The sequence below is a fragment of the Salvelinus namaycush genome, chromosome 31 (assembly GCF_016432855.1).
Source record: "Salvelinus namaycush isolate Seneca chromosome 31, SaNama_1.0, whole genome shotgun sequence".
Taxonomy (NCBI): Eukaryota; Metazoa; Chordata; class Actinopteri; order Salmoniformes; family Salmonidae; genus Salvelinus; species Salvelinus namaycush.
The window spans coordinates 632,909-659,534 of NC_052337.1; the positions used below are offsets into that span (position 1 = coordinate 632,909).

Consider the following 26,626-nt stretch of genomic DNA (forward strand, 5'->3'; position numbering starts at 1 on the left):
TGCAGTGCATGTCGACCCATAGATTACATGCAAATTAATAAACTGACCCTGGAACAGAGTGCCCGATTTCAGATTTCTCACTTCCTGACAGGAAGTTTGCTGCAAAAGGAGTTCTGTTTTACTCACAGATATAATTCAAACGGTTTTAGAAACTAGAGAGTGTTTTCTATCCAATAGTAATAATAATATGCATATTGTACGAGCAAGAATTGAGTACGAGGCAGTTTAATTTGGGAACTAATTTTTACAAAGTCGAAATGGCGCCCCCCTATTGAGAAAAGGTTTTAATGTGACATGAAGGACGTGTATACATGTGGTCTGGTGAAGCAGTTGAATGCCATTCTGACTGAATGGAAGCTGATAATTAGGAGTCTCAGCAGGTCCCAGGAAGAAATGACGAGTCCTCGCTTTCCCGAGACCGAGTCAAAACCGAGTACCAATGTATCCGACACCGAGACAAGACAGAGACACTCAATATGTGGACTCCAGTACTACAACAGTAGCTCATGGACTATGCTGTCTGGACTAGAACATTATAGCCTGGGTACCAGACCTGTTTGTGCTATTACTCCTCTCCTTGCCACCTCTCGTCAGATGCCAAACATGTTAATCCTGCTGCTTCTGCAACGGTTAATCTCTCTTTTCCACCTTCCTCATGTTTTCTTTCTTTCTCTCTCTCTTCTTCCCTCTCCCTCACTCCTTATACCCCTCCATTCCTCCCTCCCTGCCTCCCCGATGGACTATGTTGCCTGGTCTAACAAACAGGCATCCTATCAGGGCGGGGACTGGAGGTACAAGTCACGGCGCCATCTGCGGGTGGTCACCCTGGTGGAGCACCCCTTCGTCTTCACCCGGGAGGTGGATGAGGACGGTCTTTGTCCCGCTGGTCAGCTCTGCCTGGACCCCCTCACCAACAACACAGCCCTGCTCCAGTCCCTCTTCCTCCAGATGCGGGGGCCAAACGACAGCATTCCCACGGAGTATAAGAAGTGTTGCTATGGCTACTGCATCGATCTACTGGAGAAACTAGCGGAGGACATGGGGTTCGACTTTGACCTGTATATTGTAGGCGACGGCAAGTACGGTGGGTTTAAGAACAGGCGCTGGACAGGGCTGGTGGGAGATCTTCTCAGCGGAGCGGCCCACTTGGCGGTCACATCCTTCAGTATAAACTCGGCCCGGAGCAGGGTTATAGACTTCACCTCCCCGTTCTTCTCCACCTCTCTGGGCATCCTGGTACGGACCCGGGACACGGCCGCGCCCATCGGAGCCTTCATGTGGCCCCTGCACTGGTCCATGTGGCTGGGGATATTCGTCTCGCTACATGTTACTGCCGTATTCCTGACCATCTACGAGTGGAACAGCCCGTTTGGGATGACGCCACGAGGCAGGAACAGAGATAAGGTGTTCTCCTTCTCCTCGGCTCTGAACGTCTGCTATGCCATCCTGTTTGGCCGTACAGCTGCCATTAAACCTCCTAAGTGCTGGACGGGGCGGTTCCTCATGAATCTCTGGGCTATCTTCTGCCTGTTCTGTCTGTCCACCTACACAGCCAATCTGGCCGCCGTTATGGTGGGGGAGAAGACCTTCCAGCAACTCTCAGGAATACACGATCCAAAGGTAGGAAAGACTACTCAGCTGTACTAACTCCTATCCAATATTTGTAGAGGATTACTACAATACGTGCATAAATAGTGCACCGTAGGGTGTTGTGAGGCTGAGGCCTGAAGCTGGGGAGAGGGGTCGGGGGGGAGAGGGGCCTGGAGAGAGGGGCTGGGGTAAGGGGCAGGGGAGAGGGCCCGGGGGGGAGAGGGGCTGGGGAGAGGGGCTAGGGAGAGGGGGCTGGGGAGAACGGTTAGGGGGCTAGGGAGAGGGGCCTGGGAGAGGGGTTAGGGGGAGGGGGCTGGGGAGAGAGGCCGGGGGGAGAGGGGCTGGGGAGAGGGGGCTGGATAAGGCATAAGGTTCAGGAGGTTATGGATTTTACAATGGAGAGGAGTTGAAGTGAAAAAGGTATTTTTGAAAAGAGTCCAGTAGATCTATGAGGGCTGTAGTGTTGTGGAGAGTTACAGTTTAAAGTGCTATATCAACACAATTAATCAGTGGTCTGTCTGGGGCAGTCCTACTGGTCTAAGAATAGGTCGTATAATAGGTCATATACTGTCTGGGGCAGTCCTACTGGTCTAAGAATAGGTCGTATAATAGGTCATATACTGTCTGGGGCAGTCCTACTGGTCTAAGAATAGGTCGTATAATAGGTCATATACTGTCTGGGGCAGTCCTACTGGTCTAAGAATAGGTCGTATAATAGGTCATATAATATATCAGTGTGAAGGTGGGATCGAATCCATCCCACTGCTATTCTAGATCACCCTCTCATCCTATCGTTCCTGTCAGTCTTTCTCTGTCCGGTCTAAACAATATATGTGAAATGGTTGGACAGCACAACTCCTTTAAAAAATAAAACAATAACGATCACAGTTTAAAGGTAACGCGAGCTAAGAAAGCTCTGTAACAGGTAAGCTGTGAAGAGGAGGTAATAGACCACAGTTACAGGAGGTAATAGACCACAGTTACAGGAGACAATAGACCACAGTTACAGGAGGTAGTAGACCACAGTTACAGGAGGTAATAGACCACAGTTACAGGGGGTAATAGACCACAGTTACAGGGGGTAATAGACCACAGTTACAGGGGGTAATAGACCACAGTTACAGGGGGTAATAGACCACAGTTACAGGAGGTAGGCCGCAGTTACAGGAGGTATTAGACCACAGTTACAGGAGATACTATACCACAGTTACAGGAGATACTATACCACAGTTACAGGAGGTAATAGACCACAATTACAGGAGATACTATACCACAGTTACAGGAGATACTATACCACAGTTACAGGAGGTAATAGACCACAGTTACAGGAGATAATATACCACAGTTACAGGAGGTTATAGACCACAGTTACAGGGGGTAATAGACCACAGTTACAGGAGGTTATAGACCACAGTTACAGGGGGTAATAGACCACAGTTACATGAGGTTTAGACCACACTAACAGTTCCAGGAGGTTTTAGTCCACAGTAACAGTTGCAGGAGGTACACAGACAACTGTAACAGTTACAGGAGGTAATAGAGCACAGTTACAGGAGGTATAGAGTATAGTTACAGGAGGTAATAGACCACTGTAACAGTTACAGGATGTTTCAGACCACAGTAACAGTTACAGGAGGTAAGAGACCACAGTAACAGTTAAAGGAGGTACTAGACCACAGTAACAGTTACAGGAGGTACTAGACCACAGTAACAGTTACAGGAGATACTAGACCACAGTAACAGTTACAGGAGGTACTAGACCACAGTAACAGTTACAGGAGGTACTAGACCACAGTAACAGTTCCAGGAGGTAGGAGACCACAGTAACAGTTACAGGAGATACTAGACCACAGTAACGGTTCCAGGAGGTAAGAGACCACAGTAACAGTTACAGGAGATACTAGACCACAGTAACAGTTACAGGAGGTACTAGACCACAGTAACGGTTACAGGAGGTTAGAGACCACAGTAACAGTTACAGGAGGTACTATACCACAGTAACAGTTCCAGGAGATAGGAGACCACAGTAACAGTTACAGGAGGTACTAGACCACAGTAACGGTTCCAGGAGGTACTAGACCACAGTAACAGTTCCAGGAGATACTAGACCACAGTAACAGTTACAGGAGATACTAGACCACAGTAACAGTTACAGGAGGTACTAGACCACAGTAACAGTTACAGGAGGTAGGAGACCACAGTAACGGTTCCAGGAGGTACTAGACCACAGTAACGGTTCCAGGAGATACTAGACCACAGTAACGGTTCCAGGAGGTATTAGACCACAGTAACAGTTCCAGGAGGTACTAGACCACAGTAACAGTTACAGGAGGTACTAGACCACAGTAACAGTTACAGGAGGTACTAGACCACAGTAACAGTTACAGGAGGTAGGAGACCACAGTAACAGTTCCAGGAGGTACTAGACCACAGTAACAGTTACAGGAGGTACTAGACCACAGTAACGGTTACAGGAGGTACTAGACCACAGTAACAGTTACAGGAGATACTAGACCACAGTAACAGTTCCAGGAGGTAGGAGACCACAGTAACAGTTACAGGAGGTCTTAGACCACAGTAACGGTTCCAGGAGGTAAGAGACCACAGTAACAGTTCCAGGAGGTAAGAGACCACAGTAACAGTTACAGGAGGTACTAGACCACAGTAACAGTTCCAGGAGGTAAGAGACCACAGTAACAGTTCCAGGAGGTACTAGACCACAGTAACAGTTCCAGGAGGTACTAGACCACAGTAACAGTTCCAGGAGGTACTAGACCACAGTAACGGTTCCAGGAGGTACTAGACCACAGTAACAGTTCCAGGAGGTACTAGACCACAGTAACAGTTACAGGAGGTAAGAGACCACAGTAACAGTTACAGGAGGTACTAGACCACAGTAACAGTTCCAGGAGGTACTAGACCACAGTTACAGGAGGTACTAGACCACAGTTACAGGAGGTACTAGACCACAGTAACGGTTCCAGGAGGTACTAGACCACAGTAACAGTTACAGGAGGTACTAGACCACAGTAACAGTTCCAGGAGGTTCTAGACCACAGTAACAGTTACAGGAGGTACTAGACCACAGTAACAGTTCCAGGAGGTAAGAGACCACAGTAACAGTTACAGGAGGTAAGAGACCACAGTAACAGTTCCAGGAGGTACTAGAACACAGTAACAGTTCCAGGAGGTACTAGACCACAGTTACAGGAGGTAAGAGACCACAGTAACGGTTCCAGGAGGTAAGAGACCACAGTAACGGTTCCAGGAGGTAAGAGACCACAGTAACGGTTCCAGGAGGTACTAGACCACAGTAACAGTTACAGGAGGTACTAGACCACAGTAACGGTTCCAGGAGGTAAGAGACCACAGTAACAGTTCCAGGAGGTACTAGACCACAGTAACAGTTACAGGAGGTACTAGACCACAGTAACAGTTACAGGAGGTACTAGACCACAGTAACAGTTCCAGGAGGTACTAGATCACAGTAACAGTTCCAGGAGGTATTAGACCACAGTAACAGTTACAGGAGGTAGGAGACCACAGTAACGGTTCCAGGAGGTACTAGACCACAGTAACGGTTCCAGGAGGTACTAGACCACAGTAACGGTTCCAGGAGATACTAGACCACAGTAACGGTTCCAGGAGGTACTAGACCACAGTAACGGTTACAGGAGGTACTAGACCACAGTAACAGTTACAGGAGGTACTAGACCACAGTAACAGTTCCAGGAGGTACTAGACCACAGTAACAGTTACAGGAGGTACTAGACCACAGTAACAGTTCCAGGAGGTACTAGACCACAGTAACAGTTCCAGGAGGTAAGAGACCACAGTAACAGTTCCAGGAGGTACTAGACCACAGTAACAGTTCCAGGAGGTACTAGACCACAGTTACAGGAGGTAAGAGACCACAGTTACAGGATGTACTAGACCACAGTAACGGTTCCAGGAGGTACTAGACCACAGTAACAGTTACAGGAGGTACTAGACCACAGTAACAGTTACAGGAGGTAAGAGACCACAGTAACAGTTCCAGGAGGTACTAGACCACAGTAACAGTTCCAGGAGGTACTAGACCACAGTTACAGGAGGTACTAGACCACAGTAACGGTTCCAGGAGGTAAGAGACCACAGTAACGGTTCCAGGAGGTACTAGACCACAGTAACGGTTACAGGAGGTACTAGACCACAGTAACGGTTCCAGGAGGTAAGAGACCACAGTAACAGTTACAGGAGGTTATAGACCACAGTAACGGTTCCAGGAGGTAAGAGACCACAGTAACAGTTACAGGAGGTACTAGACCACAGTAACGGTTCCAGGAGGTAAGAGACCACAGTAACAGTTACAGGAGATACTAGACCACAGTAACAGTTACAGGAGGTACTAGACCACAGTAACAGTTCCAGGAGGTACTAGACCACAGTAACAGTTACAGGAGGTACTAGACCACAGTTACAGGAGGTAAGAGACCACAGTAACAGTTACAGGAGGTAAGAGACCACAGTAACGGTTCCAGGAGGTACTAGACCACAGTAACGGTTCCAGGAGGTACTAGACCACAGTAACGGTTCCAGGAGGTACTAGACCACAGTAACAGTTACAGGAGGTACTAGACCACAGTAACGGTTCCAGGAGGTACTAGACCACAGTAACGGTTCCAGGAGGTAAGAGACCACAGTAACGGTTCCAGGAGGTACTAGACCACAGTAAAAGTTACAGGAGGTACTAGACCACAGTAACGGTTCCAGGAGGTACTAGACCACAGTAACGGTTCCAGGAGGTAGGAGACCACAGTAACGGTTCCAGGAGGTACTAGACCACAGTAACAGTTACAGGAGGTGTTAGACCACAGTAACAGTTACAGGAGGTACTAGACCACAGTAACGGTTCCAGGAGGTAGGAGACCACAGTAACGGTTCCAGGAGGTACTAGACCACAGTAACGGTTCCAGGAGGTACTAGACCACAGTAACAGTTACAGGAGATACTAGACCACAGTAACAGTTACAGGAGGTACTAGACCACAGTAACAGTTACAGGAGGTACTAGACCACAGTAACAGTTCCAGGAGGTACTAGACCACAGTAACGGTTCCAGGAGGTAGGAGACCACAGTAACGGTTCCAGGAGGTACTAGACCACAGTAACAGTTACAGGAGGTGTTAGACCACAGTAACAGTTACAGGAGGTACTAGACCACAGTAACGGTTCCAGGAGGTACTAGACCACAGTAACGGTTCCAGGAGGTACTAGACCACAGTAACGGTTCCAGGAGGTACTAGACCACAGTAACGGTTCCAGGAGGTACTAGACCACAGTAACAGTTACAGGAGGTAAGAGACCACAGTAACGGTTCCAGGAGGTACTAGACCACAGTAACAGTTACAGGAGATACTAGACCACAGTAACGGTTCCAGGAGGTAAGAGACCACAGTAACGGTTCCAGGAGGTACTAGACCACAGTAACAGTTACAGGAGGTACTAGACCACAGTAACGGTTCCAGGAGGTACTAGACCACAGTAACGGTTCCAGGAGGTACTAGACCACAGTAACAGTTACAGGAGGTACTAGACCACAGTAACAGTTACAGGAGGTACTAGACCACAGTAACAGTTCCAGGAGGTACTAGACCACAGTAACAGTTCCAGGAGGTACTAGACCACAGTAACAGTTACAGGAGGTACTAGACCACAGTAACAGTTACAGGAGGTACTAGACCACAGTAACGGTTCCAGGAGGTACTAGACCACAGTAACGGTTCCAGGAGGTACTAGACCACAGTAACGGTTCCAGGAGGTACTAGACCACAGTAACGGTTCCAGGAGGTACTAGACCACAGTAACAGTTCCGTATTTTCTGTTCCTCCAGCTTCATCACCCATCACAGGGGTTCCGCTTCGCCACGGTCCGGGAGAGCAGTGCCGAGGATTACCTGAAGAAAAGCTTTCCGGAGATGCATGAATACATGAGACGGTACAACGTACCAGCAACCCCAGATGGAATAGAACATCTGAAGTGAGTCATGACTATACAATACTGACTCATCACAGCTTTAACACCGGTACCAAGATTAAACAATACTGGCTTTATACAGGGAGACTTCATAACTGTTCTGAATATGTCCCACTCATAATACTCTGCCACATAGGGCTAGATTTAACACATTCAGTACTGCAATAAAACACCATACTACTCTAGATTTAAGACGTTTAGTAGTGCAGTAAAACACCATAATACTCTAGATTTAACACATTCAGTACTGCAGTAAAACACCATACTACTCTAGATTTAACACGTTTAATACTGCAGTAAAACACCATACTACTCTAGATTTAACACGTTTAATACTGCAGTAAAACACCATACTACTCTAGATTTAACACGTTTAGTACTGCAATAAAACACCATAATACTCTAGATTTAACACATTCAGTACTGCAGTAAAACACCATACTACTCTAGATTTAACACGTTTAATACTGCAGTAAAACACCATACTACTCTAGATTTAACACGTTTAGTACTGCAATAAAACACCATACTACTCTAGATTTAACACGTTTGCTACTGCAGTAAAACACCATACTACTCTGCCACACAGGGCTCGATTTAACACGGACAATAACAGGTCAATAGGAAAGTCTCCATCTATTGATAGTATGTGAGTGACAGCGTCAGTGGCTCTGTTCCAGCCTCTCCAGTGACACACGTGTTTGAAACGCAGGTCTACTGGAGGTGCTAGCTATGTATCCTGTTGCCTCCTATATCTGCTACCCAATCTGAAACGGTCTCTCAAGTCATCTCACATCTTCTCTGGAGCAGAGCAGAGTTACTGGAGCAGAGGGCAGGTTGGGTGTGATGACATATACAGTACCAGTCAAAAGTTTGGACACACCTACTCATTCAAGGGTTTTTCTTTATTTTTATTATTTTATACGTTGTAGAATAATGGTGAAGACATCGAAACTATAACATAACACATATGGAATCATGTAGTAACCAAAAAAGTGTTAAACAAATCAAAATACACATGAAGCTGGTTGAGAGAATGCCAAGATTGTGCAAAGCTGTCATCAAGGCAAACACTTGGCTACTTTGAAGATTCTAAAATCTATTTTGATTTGTTTAACACTTCTTTGGTTACTACATAATTCCATATGTGTTATTTCATAGTTTTGATGTCTTCACTACTATTCTACAATGTAGAAAACAGTAAAAATAAAGAAAAACCCTTGAATGAGTAGGTGTGTCCAAACTTTTGACTGGTACTGTACATACCTTTCTCTCTGTGTGGGGGAAGTGAGGAGATGACTGAAGACTTGCACCTGCTCGCCACTGATAAGATCCTTCTGGAACATATTTTGATAAGGAAGTGCACACTGTATCTGCTTGCCTGAGTTTCTTTCAGAGCCAGAGATAGTCCTCCCACATCTTTACTATAGCCAACAATATATGTTAATATGCACTGCATGAAAAAGGGCTTAACATGTGGACGCCTGGAAGTTATAAAAAAATGAAATTGAAAAATAGCTAACGGCAGGCAGCCTAACGATTTAGAGCGTTGGGCCAGTTACCAAAAGGTAGCTGGTTCGAATCCCCGAGCTGACTAGGTGAAAAGTCTGTCTGTGCCCTTGGGCAAGGCACTTCACCCTTTTTGCTCCAATAAGTCACTCTGGATAAGAGTGTCTGCTAAATGACAAACATGTAAAATTTTGCATGTCTAACATCAGTAGGTAAGACTCAATCATGGACACTTTTACTGACAGTTGTGGCTGCTTTGTGTGATGTATTGTTGTCTCTACCTTCTTGCCCTTTGTGCTGTTGTTTGTGCCTATAATGCTTGTACCCTGTTTTGTGTTGCTACCATGCTGTGTTGTCATGTGTTGCTGCCATGCTATGTTGTCATGTGTTGCTGCCATGCTATGTTGTCATGTGTTGCTACCATGCGGTGTTGTCATGTGTTGTTACCATGCTATGTTGTCATGTGTTGCTGCCATGCTATGTTGTCATGTGTTGCTGCCATGCTGTGTTGTCATGTGTTGCTGCCATGCTGTGTTGTCATGTGTTGCTGCCATGCTGTGTTGTCATGTGTTGCTGCCATGCTATGTTGTCATGTGTTGCTACCATGCTATGTTGTCATGTGTTGCTACCATGCTATGTTGTCATGTGTTGCTGCCATGCGGTGTTGTCATGTGTTGCTACCATGCTATGTTGTCATGTGTTGCTGCCATGCTATGTTGTCATGTGTTGTTACCATGCTATGTTGTCATGTGTTGCTGCCATGCTGTGTTGTCATGTGTTGCTGCCATGCTGTGTTGTCATGTGTTGCTGCCATGCTGTGTTGTCATGTGTTGCTGCCATGCTATGTTGTCATGTGTTGCTACCATGCTATGTTGTCATGTGTTGCTACCATGCTATGTTGTCATGTGTTGCTGCCATGCGGTGTTGTCATGTGTTGCTACCATCCTATGTTGTCATGTGTTGCTACCATGCTATGTTGTCATGTGTTGCTACCATGCTATGTTGTCATGTGTTGCTGCCATCCTATGTTGTCATGTGTTGCTACCATGCTATGTTGTCATGTGTTGCTACCATGCTGTGTTGTCATGTGTTGCTACCATGCTATGTTGTCATGTGTTGCTGCCATGCTATGTTGTCATGTGTTGCTACCATGCTGTGTTGTTGTCTTATATCTGTCTTTATGTAGTGTTGTGTTGTCTCTCTTGTCGTGATGTGTGTTTTGTCCTATATTTTTATTTAATTTATTTTTAATCCCAGCCCTCATCCCCGCAGGAGACCTTTTGCCTTTTGGTAGGCCGTCATTGTAAATAAGAATGTGCTCTTAACTGACTTACCGAGATAAATAAAGGTTAAATAAAGGTTAAATTAATTAATTTTGTAAAAACAACCTTTCCTGATGTTGATTGTCCATGTTCAAGACTGCATCTCAAATAGCACCCTATATCCTATTGGCCCTGGTCAAAAGTAGTGCACTAAATAGGGACTAAGGTCTCATTGGGTCACAGACAATGTTAGAGAGATGCAATGTATTCAGTAGCAAATGTCTTTTCAGGCACGATCCTCAGCAACTGGATGCTTTCATCATGGACAAGGCCTTACTCGACCACGAGGTGTCTATCGATGCAGAATGCAAGACACTCACCGTGGGGAAACCATTTGCAATTGAAGGCAAGTAGATTGACATGAAACAAAGTGTTCATTCTGTATCCATAATGAAGAGGAACAAGACAGGTATGCCCTCTGTCCCCTCTCCTTTTCGTGCTAGCTATAGAACCGTTGGTAGAAAGGATAAGACAAGGCTATACATTACAGTCGTGGCCAAAAGTTTTGAGAATGACACAAATATTAATTTCCACAAAGTTTGCTGCTTCAGTGTCTTTCGATATTTTTGGCAAATGTTACTATGGAATACTGAAGTATAATTACAAGCATTTCATAAGTGTCAAAGGCTTTTATTGACAATGACATGAAGTTGATGCAGAGTCAATATTTGCAGTGTTGACCCTTCTTTTTCAAGACCTCTGCAATCCGCCCTGGCATGCTGTCAATCAACTTCTGGGCCACATCCTGACTGATGGCAGCCCATTCTTGCATAATCAATGTTTGAAGTTTGTCAGAATGTGGGTTTTTGTTTGTCCACCCGCCTTTTGAGGATTGACCACAAATGCTCAATGGGATTAAAGTCTGGGGAGTTTCCTGGCCATGGACCCAAAATATCGATGTTTTGTTACCTTAGCCACTTAGTTATCACTTGCCTTATGGCAAGGTGCTCCATCATGCTGGAAAAGGCATTGTTCGTCCCCAAACTGTTCCTGGATGGTTGGGAGAAGTTGCTCTCGGAGGATGTGTTGGTACCATTCTTTATTCATGGCTGTGTTCTTAGGCAAAATTGTGAGTGAGCCCACTCCCTTGGCTGAGAAGCAAACCCACACATGAATGGTCTCAGGATGCTTTACTGTTGTCATGACACAGGACTGATGGTAACACTCACCTTGTCTTCTCCGGACAAGCTTTTTTACAGATATCCCAAACAATCAGAAAGGGGATTCATCAGAGAAAATGACTTTACCCCAGTCCTCAGCAGTCCAATCCCTGTAGCTTTTGCAGAATATCAGTTTGTCCCTGATGTTTTTCCTGGAGAGAAGTGGCTTCTTTGCTGCCCTTCTTGACACCAGGCCATCCTCCAAAAGTCTTCGCCTCACTGTGTGTGCAGATGCACTCACACCTGCCTGCTGCCATTCCTGACCAAGCTCTGTACTGGTGGTGCCCCGATCCCGCAGCTGAATCAACTTTAGGAGACGGTCTTGGCGCTTGCTGGACTTTCTTGGGCGCCCTGAAGCCTTCTTCACAACAATTGAACCGCTCTCCTTGAGGTTCTTGATTATCCGATAAATGGTTGATTTAGGTGCAATCTTTCTGGCAGCAATATCCTTGCCTGTGAAGCCCTTTTTGTGCAAAGCAATGATGACGGCACGTGTTTCCTTGCAGGTAACCATTTTTGACAGAGGAAGAACAATGATTTCAAGCACCACCCTCCTTTTGAAGCTTCCAGTCTGTTATTCGAACTCAATCAGCATGACAGAGTGAGCTCCAGCCTTGTCCTCATCAACACTCACACCTGTGTTAACGAGAAAATCACTGACATGATGTCAGCTGGTCCTTTTGTGGCAGAGCTGAAATGCAGTGGAAATGTTTTTGGGGGATTCAGTTCATTTGCATGGCAAAGAGTGACTTTGCAATTCATCTGATCATTCTTCATAACATTCTGGAGTAAATGCAAATTGCCATCATACAAACTAAGGCAGCAGACTTTGTGAAAATGAATATTTGTGTCATTCTCAAAAGTTTTGGCCATGACTGTATAATGTAGAACCACTGGTAGAAAGGATAAGACAAGGCTATCCATTGTCATATAGATCCTCAGATACAAACAGATAAAGTTATGTACACATAACCGAAGTGCATCTGATTGATATGTTTTCTGTCCCTCTGTGTGACTGTGTCTAGTTGTCACTGAAGGCGAGTAGTTTGAGATGAAATAACTGCTATACCCGCCCTCCAGAGGAACAAGGTGACCCCTGTCCTGTCTCCTCTTCACACCGCTGTAGTACTGCTGGTGTCTTTGTTCATTCCCACTTCCCAGGTTATGGCATCGGCCTGCTGTGTTGTCTAAGTCATTCTGTGTGTGTATCTGTTCCCAGGTTACGGCATCGGCCTGCGTCAGAACTCTCCCCTGACCTCTAACATCTCAGAGCTGGTGAGCCAGTACAAGTCAGACGGCTTCATAGACATGCTGCATGATAAGTGGTACAAGGTGGTGCCCTGTGGGAAACGGAGCTTCGCAGTCACAGAGGTAATGTACATCATACTAATTCAGTCACAGCGGTAATGTACATCATACTAATTCAGTCACAGAGGTAATGTACTGTACATCATACTACTTCAATCAGTCACAGAGGTAATGTACATCATTCTACTTCAGTCACAGCGGTAATGTACACCATACTACTTCAGTCACAGCGGTAATGTACACCATACTACTTCAGTCACAGCGGTAATGTACATCATACTACTTCAGTCACAGAGGTAATGTACTGTACATCATACTACTTCAATCAGTCACAGAGGTAATGTACGTCATAATACTTCAGTCACAGCGGTAATGTACGTCATACTACTTCAGTCACAGCAGTAATGTACATCATACTACTTCAGTCACAGAGGTAATGTACATCATACTACTTCAGTCACAGAGGTAATGTACTGTACATCATAATACTTCAATCAGTCACAGAGGTAATGTACGTCATAATACTTCAGTCACAGCAGTAATGTACATCATACTACTTCAGTCACAGAGGTAATGTACTGTACATCATACTACTTCAATCAGTCACAGAGGTAATGTACGTCATAATACTTCAGTCACAGCAGTAATGTACATCATACTACTTCAGTCACAGAGGTAATGTACTGTACATCATACTACTTCAATCAGTCACAGAGGTAATGTACGTCATAATACTTCAGTCACAGCAGTAATGTACATCATACTACTTCAGTCACAGAGGTAATGTACTGTACATCATAATACTTCAATCAGTCACAGAGGTAATGTACGTCATAATACTTCAGTCACAGCAGTAATGTACATCATACTACTTCAGTCACAGCGGTAATGTACATCATACTACTTCAGTCACAGAGGTAATGTACATCATAATACTTCAATCAGTCACAGAGGTAATGTACGTCATAATACTTCAGTCACAGCGGTAATGTACGTCATACTACTTCAGTCACAGCAGTAATGTACATCATACTACTTCAGTCACAGAGGTAATGTACATCATACTACTTCAGTCACAGCGGTAATGTACATCATACTACTTCAGTCACAGAGGTAATGTACTGTACATCATAATACTTCAATCAGTCACAGAGGTAATGTACGTCATAATACTTCAGTCACAGCAGTAATGTACATCATACTACTTCAGTCACAGAGGTAATGTACTGTACATCATACTACTTCAATCAGTCACAGAGGTAATGTACGTCATAATACTTCAGTCACAGCAGTAATGTACATCATACTACTTCAGTCACAGCGGTAATGTACATCATACTACTTCAGTCACAGAGGTAATGTACATCATAATACTTCAGTCACAGCAGTAATGTACATCATACTACTTCAGTCACAGAGGTAATGTACATCATAATACTTCAATCAATCACAGAGGTAATGTACGTCATAATACTTCAGTCACAGCAGTAATGTACATCATACTACTTCAGTCACAGAGGTAATGTACTGTACATCATAATACTTCAATCAGTCACAGAGGTAATGTACGTCATAATACTTCAGTCACAGCAGTAATGTACATCATACTACTTCAGTCACAGCGGTAATGTACATCATACTACTTCAGTCACAGCGGTAATGTACATCATACTACTTCAGTCACAGCGGTAATGTACATCATACTACTTCAGTCACAGAGGTAATGTACTGTACATCATAATACTTCAATCAGTCACAGAGGTAATGTACGTCATAATACTTCAGTCACAACAGTAATGTACATCATACTACTTCAGTCACAGCGGTAATGTACATCATACTACTTCAGTCACAGCGGTAATGTACATCATACTACTTCAGTCACAGCAATAATGTACATCATACTACTTCAATACTAATACTGATGTACAACATCACAATGCTAAATCATCTCTATTCTGTGTTTTTCAAAAAGTCTTAATGATGTTCATTATAAATTACAGAAGCGTGTCGCTGCAACAGAAGATACAACTGCCCATGTTTATCTTCAATAAGCTTCCATAAATAACGTGTGAACTATTTCAGTTTGATTCAAGGGAAATGTACAAATTATGAACTTATTGATATGCTGAACTCACAGTATACAGTACCAACTGTGTTTTATATCCTGTGTGTTTGTCTCTGCTCTCTCCAGACCCTACAGATGGGCATTAAGCATTTCTCAGGCCTGTTCTTGATGCTGTGTGTCGGGTTGGTTCTGTCTCTCCTCACCACCCTGGCTGAACACATCATCTACCGCTTTGTCATACCCAGAGTCAAGGACCCCAAGTTCAAGTACTGGCTGCATACTAGTCAGGTAACTAACTTAACTATCACTATGTTAACTGGCTGCAAACTAGTCAGGTAACTAACTTAACTATCACTATGTTAACTGGCTGCATACTAGTCAGGTAACTAACTTAACTATCACTATGTTAACTGGCTGCATACTAGTCAGGTAACTAACTTAACTATCACTATGTTAACTGGTTGCATACTAGTCAGGTACTATGTTAACTGGCTGCATACTAGTCAGGTAACTAACTTAACTATCACTATGTTAACTGGCTGCATACTAGTCAGGTAACTAACTTAACTATCACTATGTTAACTGGCTGCATACTAGTCAGGTAACTAACTTAACTATCACTATGTTAACTGGCTGCATACTAGTCAGGTAACTAACTTAACTATCACTATGTTAACTGGCTGCATACTAGTTACTAACTTAACTATCACTATGTTAACTGGTTTAATACTACTCAGGTGTGTTAACTAGTACTGGCTGCATACTAGTTACTAACGTAACTACTGTATCACCATGTTAATTGGCTTCATACTAGTCAGGTAACTAACTTAACTATCGCCATCTTTACTGGTTTAATACTACTCAGGTGTGTTAACTAGTACTGGCTGCATACTAGACAGGTAATTTATTTAACTAACGTCATGAGTCAGGTATGTTTACTAGCTTCATACTTGTCAGGTATGTTTACTAGCTTCATACTTGTCAGGTAGATAAGGTAACTATCAACTGTCTTTATTAGCTCCCGAGTGCCGCAGCGGTCTAAGGCACTGTAAAAATTCTGTGCAACTTCCAGTGTGCGTTTACTGTACACACTGAGGCTTTACCCGCTTTAAGTTACAGTTGTAACAAGTGTCCAAGTAGGCTACTTTGGCTATTTGATCATAATGTAGGCCTTCCAGAGTGGCATCTCATAACATTTTAACATGAAAATAGCTGTTGTATCGTTCACCCTACGGCAGCAGCCAATGTGTGGTGTTTAATGTAGGCCTACATTCCTTGAGATTTAAAAAAAACAACATGCAGGGCTTGACATTAACCTGTTTATCCACTTGTCCTTCAGACAAGGAGGTGATTGAAAATGTTGTTGTTTGATGCAAGAAACCACTTTACAAAATAAAATTGATTATTTTTCCCATACCATTATTACAGAGAATGAGACAAGTTATGCTACCTTCTGCCAATTGGCTACTTAGCTTATTCAACACTGTCTCAAATTACAACACTGCCCCTTTAAGAGAAAAAAAAGCTATTTACCTGACTCGCTTTTCAAAGATGTCTAGAAATGTAGACGTTTTGTGCTCGTAGGAAGCAATCACTCCCTTATTTATAACTGGACTAATAACTCACTAACTAGCAAATAATATGAACAAAATGTACCCAGGCTGCTACACGCAGCTCTCACTATGATCTCAAAACAAGTGCATCTACTCACGACCGCTCATGCTGTAAACACAGTCCAGTTCAAAGTGGATGGAACAGATCCATATATGGCAATGGTCTATTTGCATATAGGCTTACTGCAGCTCTGATTGGATATGGTGGTCTGAGTAGAGTCCTGCATGTCAATGCTAAAAAAAAATGTTTTGCATACTAAATCTTGCATAGATCAATTTGTTTGTTGCGATCACAATTAGCACAGTAAAGGGAAATATTGATAGTGTTAACTAACAAGGAAACCTGAGTGAATTCCAATCTCGTGCTTCTCTCCGTGGTCTGATAGTACTTCTCTCCGTGGGCTGATAGTACTTCTCTCCGTGGGCTGATAGTACTTCTCTCCGTGGGCTGATAGTACTTCTCTCCGTGGGCTGATAGCTGATAGTACTTCTCTCCGTGGGCTGATAGTACTTCTCTCCGTGGGCTGATAGTACTTCTCTCCGTGGGCTGATAGTACTTCTCTCCGTGGGCTGATAGTACTTCTCTCCGTGGGCTGATAGTACTTCTCTCCGTGGGCTGATAGTACTTCTCTCCGTGGGCTGATAGTACTTCTCTCCGTGGGCTGATAGTACTTCTCTCCGTGGGCTGATAGTACTTCTCTCCGTGGGCTGATAGTACTTCTCTCCGTGGGCTGATAGTACTTCTCTCCGTGGGCTGATAGTACTTCTCTCCGTGGGCTGATAGTACTTCTCTCCGTGGGCTGATAGTACTTCTCTCCGTGGGCTGATAGTACTTCTCTCCGTGGGCTGATAGTACTTCTCTCCGTGGGCTGATAGTACTTCTCTCCGTGGGCTGATAGTACTTCTCTCCGTGGGCTGATAGTACTTCTCTCCGTGGGCTGATAGTACTTCTCTCCGTGGGCTGATAGTACTTCTCTCCGTGGGCTGATAGTACTTCTCTCCGTGGGCTGATAGTACTTCTCTCCGTGGGCTGATAGTACTTCTCTCCGTGGGCTGATAGTACTTCTCTCCGTGGGCTGATAGTACTTCTCTCCGTGGGCTGATAGTACTTCTCTCCGTGGGCTGATAGTACTTCTCTCCGTGGGCTGATAGTACTTCTCTCCGTGGGCTGATAGTACTTCTCTCCGTGGGCTGATAGTACTTCTCTCCGTGGGCTGATAGTACTTCTCTCCGTGGGCTGATAGTACTTCTCTCCGTGGGCTGATAGTACTTCTCTCCGTGAGCTGATAGTACTTCTCTCCGTGGGCTGATAGTACTTCTCTCAGTGGGCTGATAGCTGATAGTGTTTCTCTCCGTGGGCTGATAGTACTTCTGCCTGGCACCTTCAGAAATGCCTGAAATTCTTCTGAGAATATCATACCCTGGTATCTGTATAGTTTCTGTTTGACATATTATGTGTGCTCTGTCCCACAGAGGTTACATCGAGCAATGAACTCATCTTTCAATGACGATAAACTGCAGACCGTAGCCAAGCCAGAAGAAAGGTAACAATGTCCCGTTTACCTTCACATAAAAGCCGTACAGAAAAAGACCGATGATTGACTGGTGATTTAAAGGTGGCAGTTTGACAGCGTGTGTCACTGGTTTTAAATCACAGGGAAATGTAATTGTCAGTGATGATAGCAAAGACACTATTCCCTACATAGTGCACTACTTTTGACCAGAACCCTATGGAATGGGGGTCCATTCTTGGACGCACACTTCAAAAACCTATTCGATGACTCAGCCTACTCACTGGCCATGGTACAGATCCTATTCTCTCATGTACCATGTCCAGTAATAGATAGTGAATCTCATTTAAAAAATAACTTTTAATGTGTATAGATGACTCACTATGTATTGAGTCAGTCTTGCATATCACTGTAAAATAATGACCCGACAGACGTTGCACTGTAGTCTCAGAAACGTGGCTCCTTGTCACAGGAGGTTGGTGACATTCTAATTTGGGGAGGACGGGCTCATGGTAATGGCTGGAGAATAATTAGTGGAATGGTATCAGATGCATCCAACACGTGGTTTCCAGGTGTTTGACGCCATTCCATTTGCTCCATTTCAGCTAATAGTATGAACCCTCAGCAGCCTCCACTGATCTCTGTATATTGTAGATTAGGTCCCCTGTTGCTTTTTTTAATTAACAGCCACTGCCGTATTGACTGTGGAAAAGAACGACAGTGTGACCAGTGGCGACAGGGTGACCAGTGGCGACAGGGTGACCAGTGGCGACAGGGTGACCAGTGGCATATAAAGAATACTGGAAAACACAAGATCACAACGCCACAATAAAATCTGTGTTTTTTTTGTTTGACCCCAAGGTGCATCATGGGTAACAACCAACAACAACTGCAGCCATGTGTACCATGGAACAGCTCCAACTGCAACAGGAGGAGGATCCCACCTCAGGAGTCCCTGCTTAACGTTCTGGAGTCTCCCCCCTGTGATTGCTCTCCTCCACCTCAGGAGTCCCTGCTTAACGTTCTGGAGTCTCCCCCCTGTGATTGCTCTCCTCCACCTCAGGAGTCCCTGCTTAACGTTCTGGAGTCTCCCCCCTGTGATTGCTCTCCTCCTCCTCCTCCTCAGGAGTCCCATCTAAATATTCTGGAGTCTCCCCCCTGCGATTGCTCTCCTCCTCCTCCCTCAGCCCTTTCACCTCCTTCATCTCCTCCTTCTCAGGTAGCATTGCCACCTCAAGCACAAAACACATTTTTAAGCTTTATTTTGATGCATAACACTTGTATGTTTTATGAATTTTTATCTGTTTTTGAATTTGGCTCGCTGCAATTTCACTGGATGTTGTCAAAATAATCCCGTTAACGGTATTCGAGCGGGAGTAAGTAAGGGATCCCTAAGAGGTTATTAACTTCTTGTTAATCCAGGCGCTGTGTCAGATTTCAAAAAGGCTTTACGGCGAAAGCAAACCATGCGATTATCTGAGGACAGCACCCTGCATACAAACACATGAAAATCAGATTTCCACCAGGCAGGTGCGCCACAAAAGACAGAAATTGTGATATAATATATGCCTTACCTTTGAAGATCTTCTTCTGTTGGCACTCCAAAATGTCCCAGAAACATCACAAATGGTCCTTTTGTTTGATAATGTCCTTCTTAACGTCCCAAAAAGGTAAATTTATTTGGCGCGTTTGATTCAGAAATACACCGGTTTCAACTCGCCCAACATGCCTACAAAGTATCTAATAAGTTACCTGTAAACTTGGTCCAAACATTTCAAACAACATTCCTAATCCAACCTCAGGTACCCTAAAATGTAAATAATCGATCAAATTTAAGACGGAATAAACTGTTTCTAATACCGGATAAAAACAACGTGAAGCGCGTTCCAAGTCACCAAAAGACTTGAGTCCATCTGAGTGACACATGGAAAGAACAGGACTACTTCTTCTTTTCTCAAAAGAAAAACAACCAATTTCTAAAGACTGTTGACATCTAGTGGAAGCCATAGGAACTGCAACCAGATTCCTATTAAAAAGGGCTTCCCATAGAAAACTAATGGAAAACACATTGACCCCCCAAAAATTTCCCTGGATGGATTGTGCTCGGGGTTTCCCCTGCCAAATCAGTTCTGTTATACTCACAGACATTATTAAAACAGTTTTAGAAACTTCAGAGTGTTTTCTATCCAAATCTACTAATTATATGCATATCCTAGCTTCTGGGCCTGAGTAGCAGGCAGTTTACTTTGGGCACGCTTTTCATCCGGATGTGAAAATACTACCCCCTAGCCCAAAGTGGTTTTAAAACATCGGTAAGAGCTATTTCCTGTATTCTAGAGACTTAATTATTTCAAATAAAGCTAGCCAATACCAATAGTTATGGTTTATTCATAATGGATTGATCAAATAAGGTCATTTCAAACATAAATAAAATAATTTATCTAATTTGCCTTCAGAAAGCGATCGATCCCCTTGACGTGTTCTACATTTTGTTATGTTACAGCCTGAATTTAAAATGGATTAAATTTAGATTTTGTGTCACTAGTCTACAAACAATATCCCAAAATGTCAAAGTTGAATTTAGTTTTTAGAAATGTTTAGAAATGTATAAAAAATGTAAAGCTTAAATGTCTTGACTCAGTAAGTATTCAACCCCTTTGTTATGGCAAGCCTAAAGTTCAGGAGTAAGAATGTGCTTAACAAGTCATATAAGTTGCATTGACTCACTCTGTGTGAAATAATAGTGTTTAACATGATTTTTTAATAACTACCTGATCTCTGTACCCCACACATACAATCACAAGTAAGGTCTCTCAGTCAATCAGTGAATTTCAAGCACAGATTCAACCACAAAGACCAGGGAGGTTTTCTGATGCCTGGAAAAGAAGGGCACCTATTGGTAGATGGGTTTAAAAAACGGACAAATGCATATCCCTTTTTATTTTACCTTTATTTTATTTAACCCTTTGAGCATGGTGAAGTTATTAATTACCCTTTGGATGGTGTATCAATACACCCAGTCACTACGAAGACACATGCGTCCTGTCTAACTCAGTTGCCGGTGAGGAAGGAGTTTAAAGTCTGTGACAGGAGAAAACTGAAGATGAATCAACAACATTGTAGTTACTCCACAATACTAACCTTATTGACAGAGTGAAAAGAAGAAAGCCCGTACAGAATAAAATTATTCCAAAACATGCATCCTGTTTGCAACAAGGCACTAAATTAATACTGCAAAGAATGAAATGAAATTTTTGTCCTGAATACAAAGCATTATGTTTGGTGCAAATCCAACAGCACCCTCTTTTCAATCATCGTGGTCGCTGCATCATGTTATGGGTATGCTTGTCATTTTTCTACACAGGCAAAATCCTAGAGTAAAACCTCATTCCCCTTTTGAGCAGGACAATAACCTAAAACACAACACCAAATCTACACTGCTTACCAAGACGATATTGAATGTTCCTGAGTGGACTAGTTACAATTGACCTAAAAACTGGCTTGAATCTATGGCAAGATTTGAAAATGGCTGTCTAGCAATGATCATCAATCAACTTGACAGAGCTTGAAGAATGTTTGAAAGATTGATGGGTAAATATTGTACAATCCAGGTGGTCAAAGCTCTTAGAGACTCACAGCTATAATTGCTGACAGGTGTTTCTAACATGTATTGACTCAGGTGGTCTAATCAAGATATATTATTGTTTTATTTTTCATATATTTTAGAATTTTTTTAAATTTTTCTTCCACTTTCACATTATTTTGTATTTTTGTGTAGATTGTTTACAAAAAAAATTACAATTAAATCCCACTTTGTAACATAACAAAATGTGGGGAAAGTCCAGGGGGTTGAATACTTTCTGAAGCACTGTAATTCCTATTTTGATTGGGGGACCATTTTAGATGGGGGGAGGTGACCAAATATATCTTATTTTGTCCTCTTCCTCCACAGGTGAAGAGCCTGGTCCCCCAGCAGGCAACCTCTAACGGGAGGACAGACCTGGTCCAGGTGGGTCTGCAGACCAGGACCAACCCCATGCTGCAGGAGCTGTCAGAGCTGGAGACACACATCACCATCATCAAACAGCAACTGCACATCGCCATGACGAAGAAGAGGGAGCTGGAGCAGTATCAGCAGACACACAACATGACAGAGAAGAGGACTGGTACCAGCAGACACACAACATGACAGAGTAGAGGACTGTTACCAGCAGAGACACAACATGACAGAGTAGAGGACTGGTACCAGCAGAAACACACCATGACAGAGTAGAGGACTGGTACCAGCAGAAACACAACATGACAGAGTAGAGGACTGGTACCAGCAGAAACACAACATGACAGAGTAGAGGACTGGTACCAGCAGAAACACAACATGACAGAAGAGCTGGTACCAGCAGAAACACACCATGACAGAGTAGAGGACTGGTACCAGCAGAAACACACCATGACAGAGTAGAGGACTGGTACCAGCAGAAACACACCATGACAGAGTAGAGGACTGGTACCAGCAGAAACACACCATGACAGAGTAGAGGACTGGTACCAGCAGAAACACAACATGACAGAGTAGAGGACTGGTACCAGCAGAAACACAACATGACAGAGTAGAGGACTGGTACCAGCAGAAACACACCATGACAGAGTAGAGGACTGGTACCAGCAGAAACACACCATGACAGAGTAGAGGACTGGTACCAGCAGAAACACACCATGACAGAGTAGAGGACTGGTACCAGCAGAAACACAACATGACAGAGTAGAGGACTGGTACCAGCAGAAACACAACATGACAGAGTAGAGGACTGGTACCAGCAGAAACACAACATGACAGAGTAGAGGACTGGTACCAGCAGAAACACACCATGACAGAGTAGAGGACTGGTACCAGCAGAAACACAACATGACAGAGTAGAGGACTGGTACCAGCAGAAACACACCATGACAGAAGAGCTGGTACCAGCAGAAACACACCATGACAGAGTAGAGGACTGGTACCAGCAGAAACACACCATGACAGAGTAGAGGACTGGTACCAGCAGAAACACACCATGACAGAGTAGAGGACTGGTACCAGCAGAAACACAACATGACAGAGTAGAGGACTGGTACCAGCAGAAACACACCATGACAGAGTAGAGGACTGGTACCAGCAGAAACACACCATGACAGAGTAGAGGACTGGTACCAGCAGAAACACAACATGACAGAGTAGAGGACTGGTACCAGCAGAAACACAACATGACAGAGTAGAGGACTGGTACCAGCAGAAACACAACATGACAGAGTAGAGGACTGGTACCAGCAGAAACACAACATGACAGAAGAGCTGGTACCAGCAGAAACACACCATGACAGAGTAGAGGACTGGTACCAGCAGACACACACCATAACAGAAGAGCTGGTACCAGCAGAAACACACCATGACAGAGTAGAGGACTGGTACCAGCAGACACACAACATGACAGAGTAGAGGACTGGTACCAGCAGAAACACACCATGACAGAGTAGAGGACTGGTACCAGCAGAAACACAACATGACAGAGTAGAGGACTGGTACCAGCAGAAACACAACATGACAGAGTAGAGGACTGGTACCAGCAGAAACACAACATGACAGAGTAGAGGACTGGTACCAGCAGAAACACAACATGACAGAGTAGAGGACTGGTACCAGCAGAAACACACCATGACAGAGTAGAGGACTGGTACCAGCAGAAACACAACATGACAGAGTAGAGGACTGGTACCAGCAGAAACACACCATGACAGAGTAGAGGACTGGTACCAGCAGAAACACAACATGACAGAGTAGAGGACTGGTACCAGCAGAAACACAACATGACAGAGTAGAGGACTGGTACCAGCAGAAATACACCATGACAGAGTAGAGGACTGGTACCAGCAGAAACACACCATGACAGAGTAGAGGACTGGTACCAGCAGAAACACACCATGACAGAGTAGAGGACTGGTACCAGCAGAAACACACCATGACAGAGTAGAGGACTGGTACCAGCAGAAACACAACATGACAGAGTAGAGGACTGGTACCAGCAGAAACACACCATGACAGAGTAGAGGACTGGTACCAGCAGAGACACACCATGACAGAGTAGAGGACTGGTACCAGCAGACACACAACATGACAGAGTAGAGGACTGGTACCAGCAGAAACACACCATGACAGAAGAGCTGGTACCAGCAGAAACACAACATGACAGAGTAGAGGACTGGTACCAGCAGAAACACACCATGACAGAGTAGAGGACTGGTACCAGCAGAAACACACCATGACAGAGTAGAGGACTGGTACCAGCAGAAACACACCATGACAGAGTAGAGGACTGGTACCAGCAGAAACACACCATGACAGAGTAGAGGACTGGTACCAGCAGACACACAACATGACAGAGTATAGTTGGTACCAGCAGACACTCAATATCACTGAGTAGAGGACTGGTCTGGTCACAGAATGACTGAGATTTAAGCTATAGAAAATAAACCAATTTGATAGCATGAGGGAAGATATTTTAAACTCTGTTACACTGGTTCCAGCAGACACACAACATGACAGAGTATAGCTGAGTCCGAGAGCAGCACAGAGGACCAGCAGGAGGACAACCAGCCTGAGACCCAGAGACCAGCCAGACTCACCCAAAACCCAGAGCCCCCTACCCAGACACCCAGACCCATGTACCCAAACCCAGAGCCCTATGCCCAGACACCCAAACCCAGCGCCCTCCACCAAGACACCCAGACCCAGAGCCAGAGCCCTCTACCCAGACACCCAGACACTCAAACCCAGAGCCCTCTACCCAGAGCTCTCTACCCAGACCCAGAGCCCTCTACCCAGACACCCAAACCCAGAGTCCTGTTCCCAAACCCAACACCCTCTACCCAGACACCCAAACCCAGAGCCCTCTACCCAGACACCCAGACCCCTGTACCCAGACCCAGAGCCCTGTACCCAGACAATCAGACCCAGAGCCCTGTACCCAGACAATCAGACCCAGAGCCCTGTACCCAGACAATCAGACCCAGAGCCCTGTACCCAGACAATCAGACCCAGAGCCCTGTACCCAGACAATCAGACCTAGAGCCCTGTACCCAGACAATCAGACCTAGAGCCCTGTACCCAGACAATCAGCCCTAGAGCCCTGTACCAGAGGAACATGGTGTGTCCTGATCCCTGGAACCATCTGCTCTCCATCTCCAACCAACCTCCAAGCTCTCTCTGACAGGAGATAACCAGAGGACACTGTCTGTACCCAAAGCCTTGCTCTCGGTACTACGGTGGATTATTTCAATAGATCTTCTAGTGGTCCCTTTTTTTTACTCTTTCTGAACATCATATCTCTTATTTGATAAAGAATGTGATCTTTTGGATGTTTTCCGACAGTACTGTTTGCGGTGTCAATACACCTAACATGAAGACAGAGGGTACTGAGGAACTCATGATACAATATTATATTGAATCAGAACTTTTCCTCATGAATACATTTACAGACTTACAGTTCATTTAGATTTGTGAAAAATGTGGTTTTAGGGATACAGAGTGTGACTGTGCCACAGAGGTGTGTTGGTATCAGGAGGTGGGGAACATTTGGAGAGCTGGGTAGAGGTGTCAGGGGGTGGTGAACATAGCTGTAGATGTGTCAGGGTGATATATGCTAGCTGTAGAGGTGTCAGGGTGATGTATGACAGCTGTAGAGGTGTCAGGGTGATCTGTGATAGCTCTAATCACTGCATCTGACAACCTTCAACTAGCGGAGGATACTCTGCCACCAGTCGACCCAGCGAGCCAGCACACCAGTCCATTCAGCAGTCAGCCCAGGTCAGCAATGCCCAGTTGTCCCTCCCGGATAAATATGACGGAGTAGAGGATTGGTACCAGCACGGAACCCCATCTAAGTGGCTTCCTACTCAAGTGCTCCCTCTATTTTGCGCACCAGATGGGAGCCCTCACCACCGAGAGGTCCCAGGTTGCCATGGTTGTTTCTCTGCTGACTGGGCAGGCATTGGAGTGGGCTACAGCCGTCTGGGAGAGAGGAGAGGAGGAGCTGGCTTCGTATGAGGGGTTCATGGCTCTGTTCAGAGGTATCTTCGATCATCCGCCGTAGGGCAGAGGGGGGAGTGAGGGCCTATTCCAACTACGGCAGGATGACCAGACCGCTGCCGAGTACGCACTCACCTTCCGGACAGTAGCAGCATCCAGCGGATGGAATGAGCCGGAGCTTCATACGCTATCCAGAAGAGGACTGCGCGAGGAGGTCCAGACGCAACTGGTATTGTCTAGACGACAACCTCTCCTTGGAGCCTGAACGACGCAGACGGAAACAGCTGGGGCTCTGTCCCTATTGTGGTCAAGGGGGGCACCAGCTTCAGCAGTGTCCGGTACTTCCCAACTCGGGATCCACGAGAGCAGAGAGACAGTCACGTGATCTTCCACCTCCTGGAGCAGTTGTGAGTATCCCATCTTCATAATTTTCAGCCAAAACCTTTTTAGTGTCGGTCACACTAGCTGGCTG

At 44.8% G+C, this 26,626-nt stretch overlaps 1 protein-coding gene across 1 annotated transcript; it reads left to right on the forward strand.

The window, feature by feature from the left end:
* The first annotated feature begins 735 nt into the window (after nt 1–735).
* On the forward strand, nt 736–25,251 carry LOC120026138 (glutamate receptor ionotropic, NMDA 3A-like). The gene is made up of 9 exons (XM_038970957.1): nt 736–1,620; nt 7,462–7,607; nt 10,666–10,781; nt 12,815–12,966; nt 15,098–15,259; nt 18,058–18,128; nt 18,957–19,314; nt 22,048–22,261; nt 24,680–25,251. Exons 1-9 carry the CDS (start codon nt 736–738, stop codon nt 25,249–25,251), a joined length of 2,676 nt encoding a protein of 891 aa, XP_038826885.1.
* Nucleotides 25,252–26,626: the final 1,375 nt, after the last annotated feature.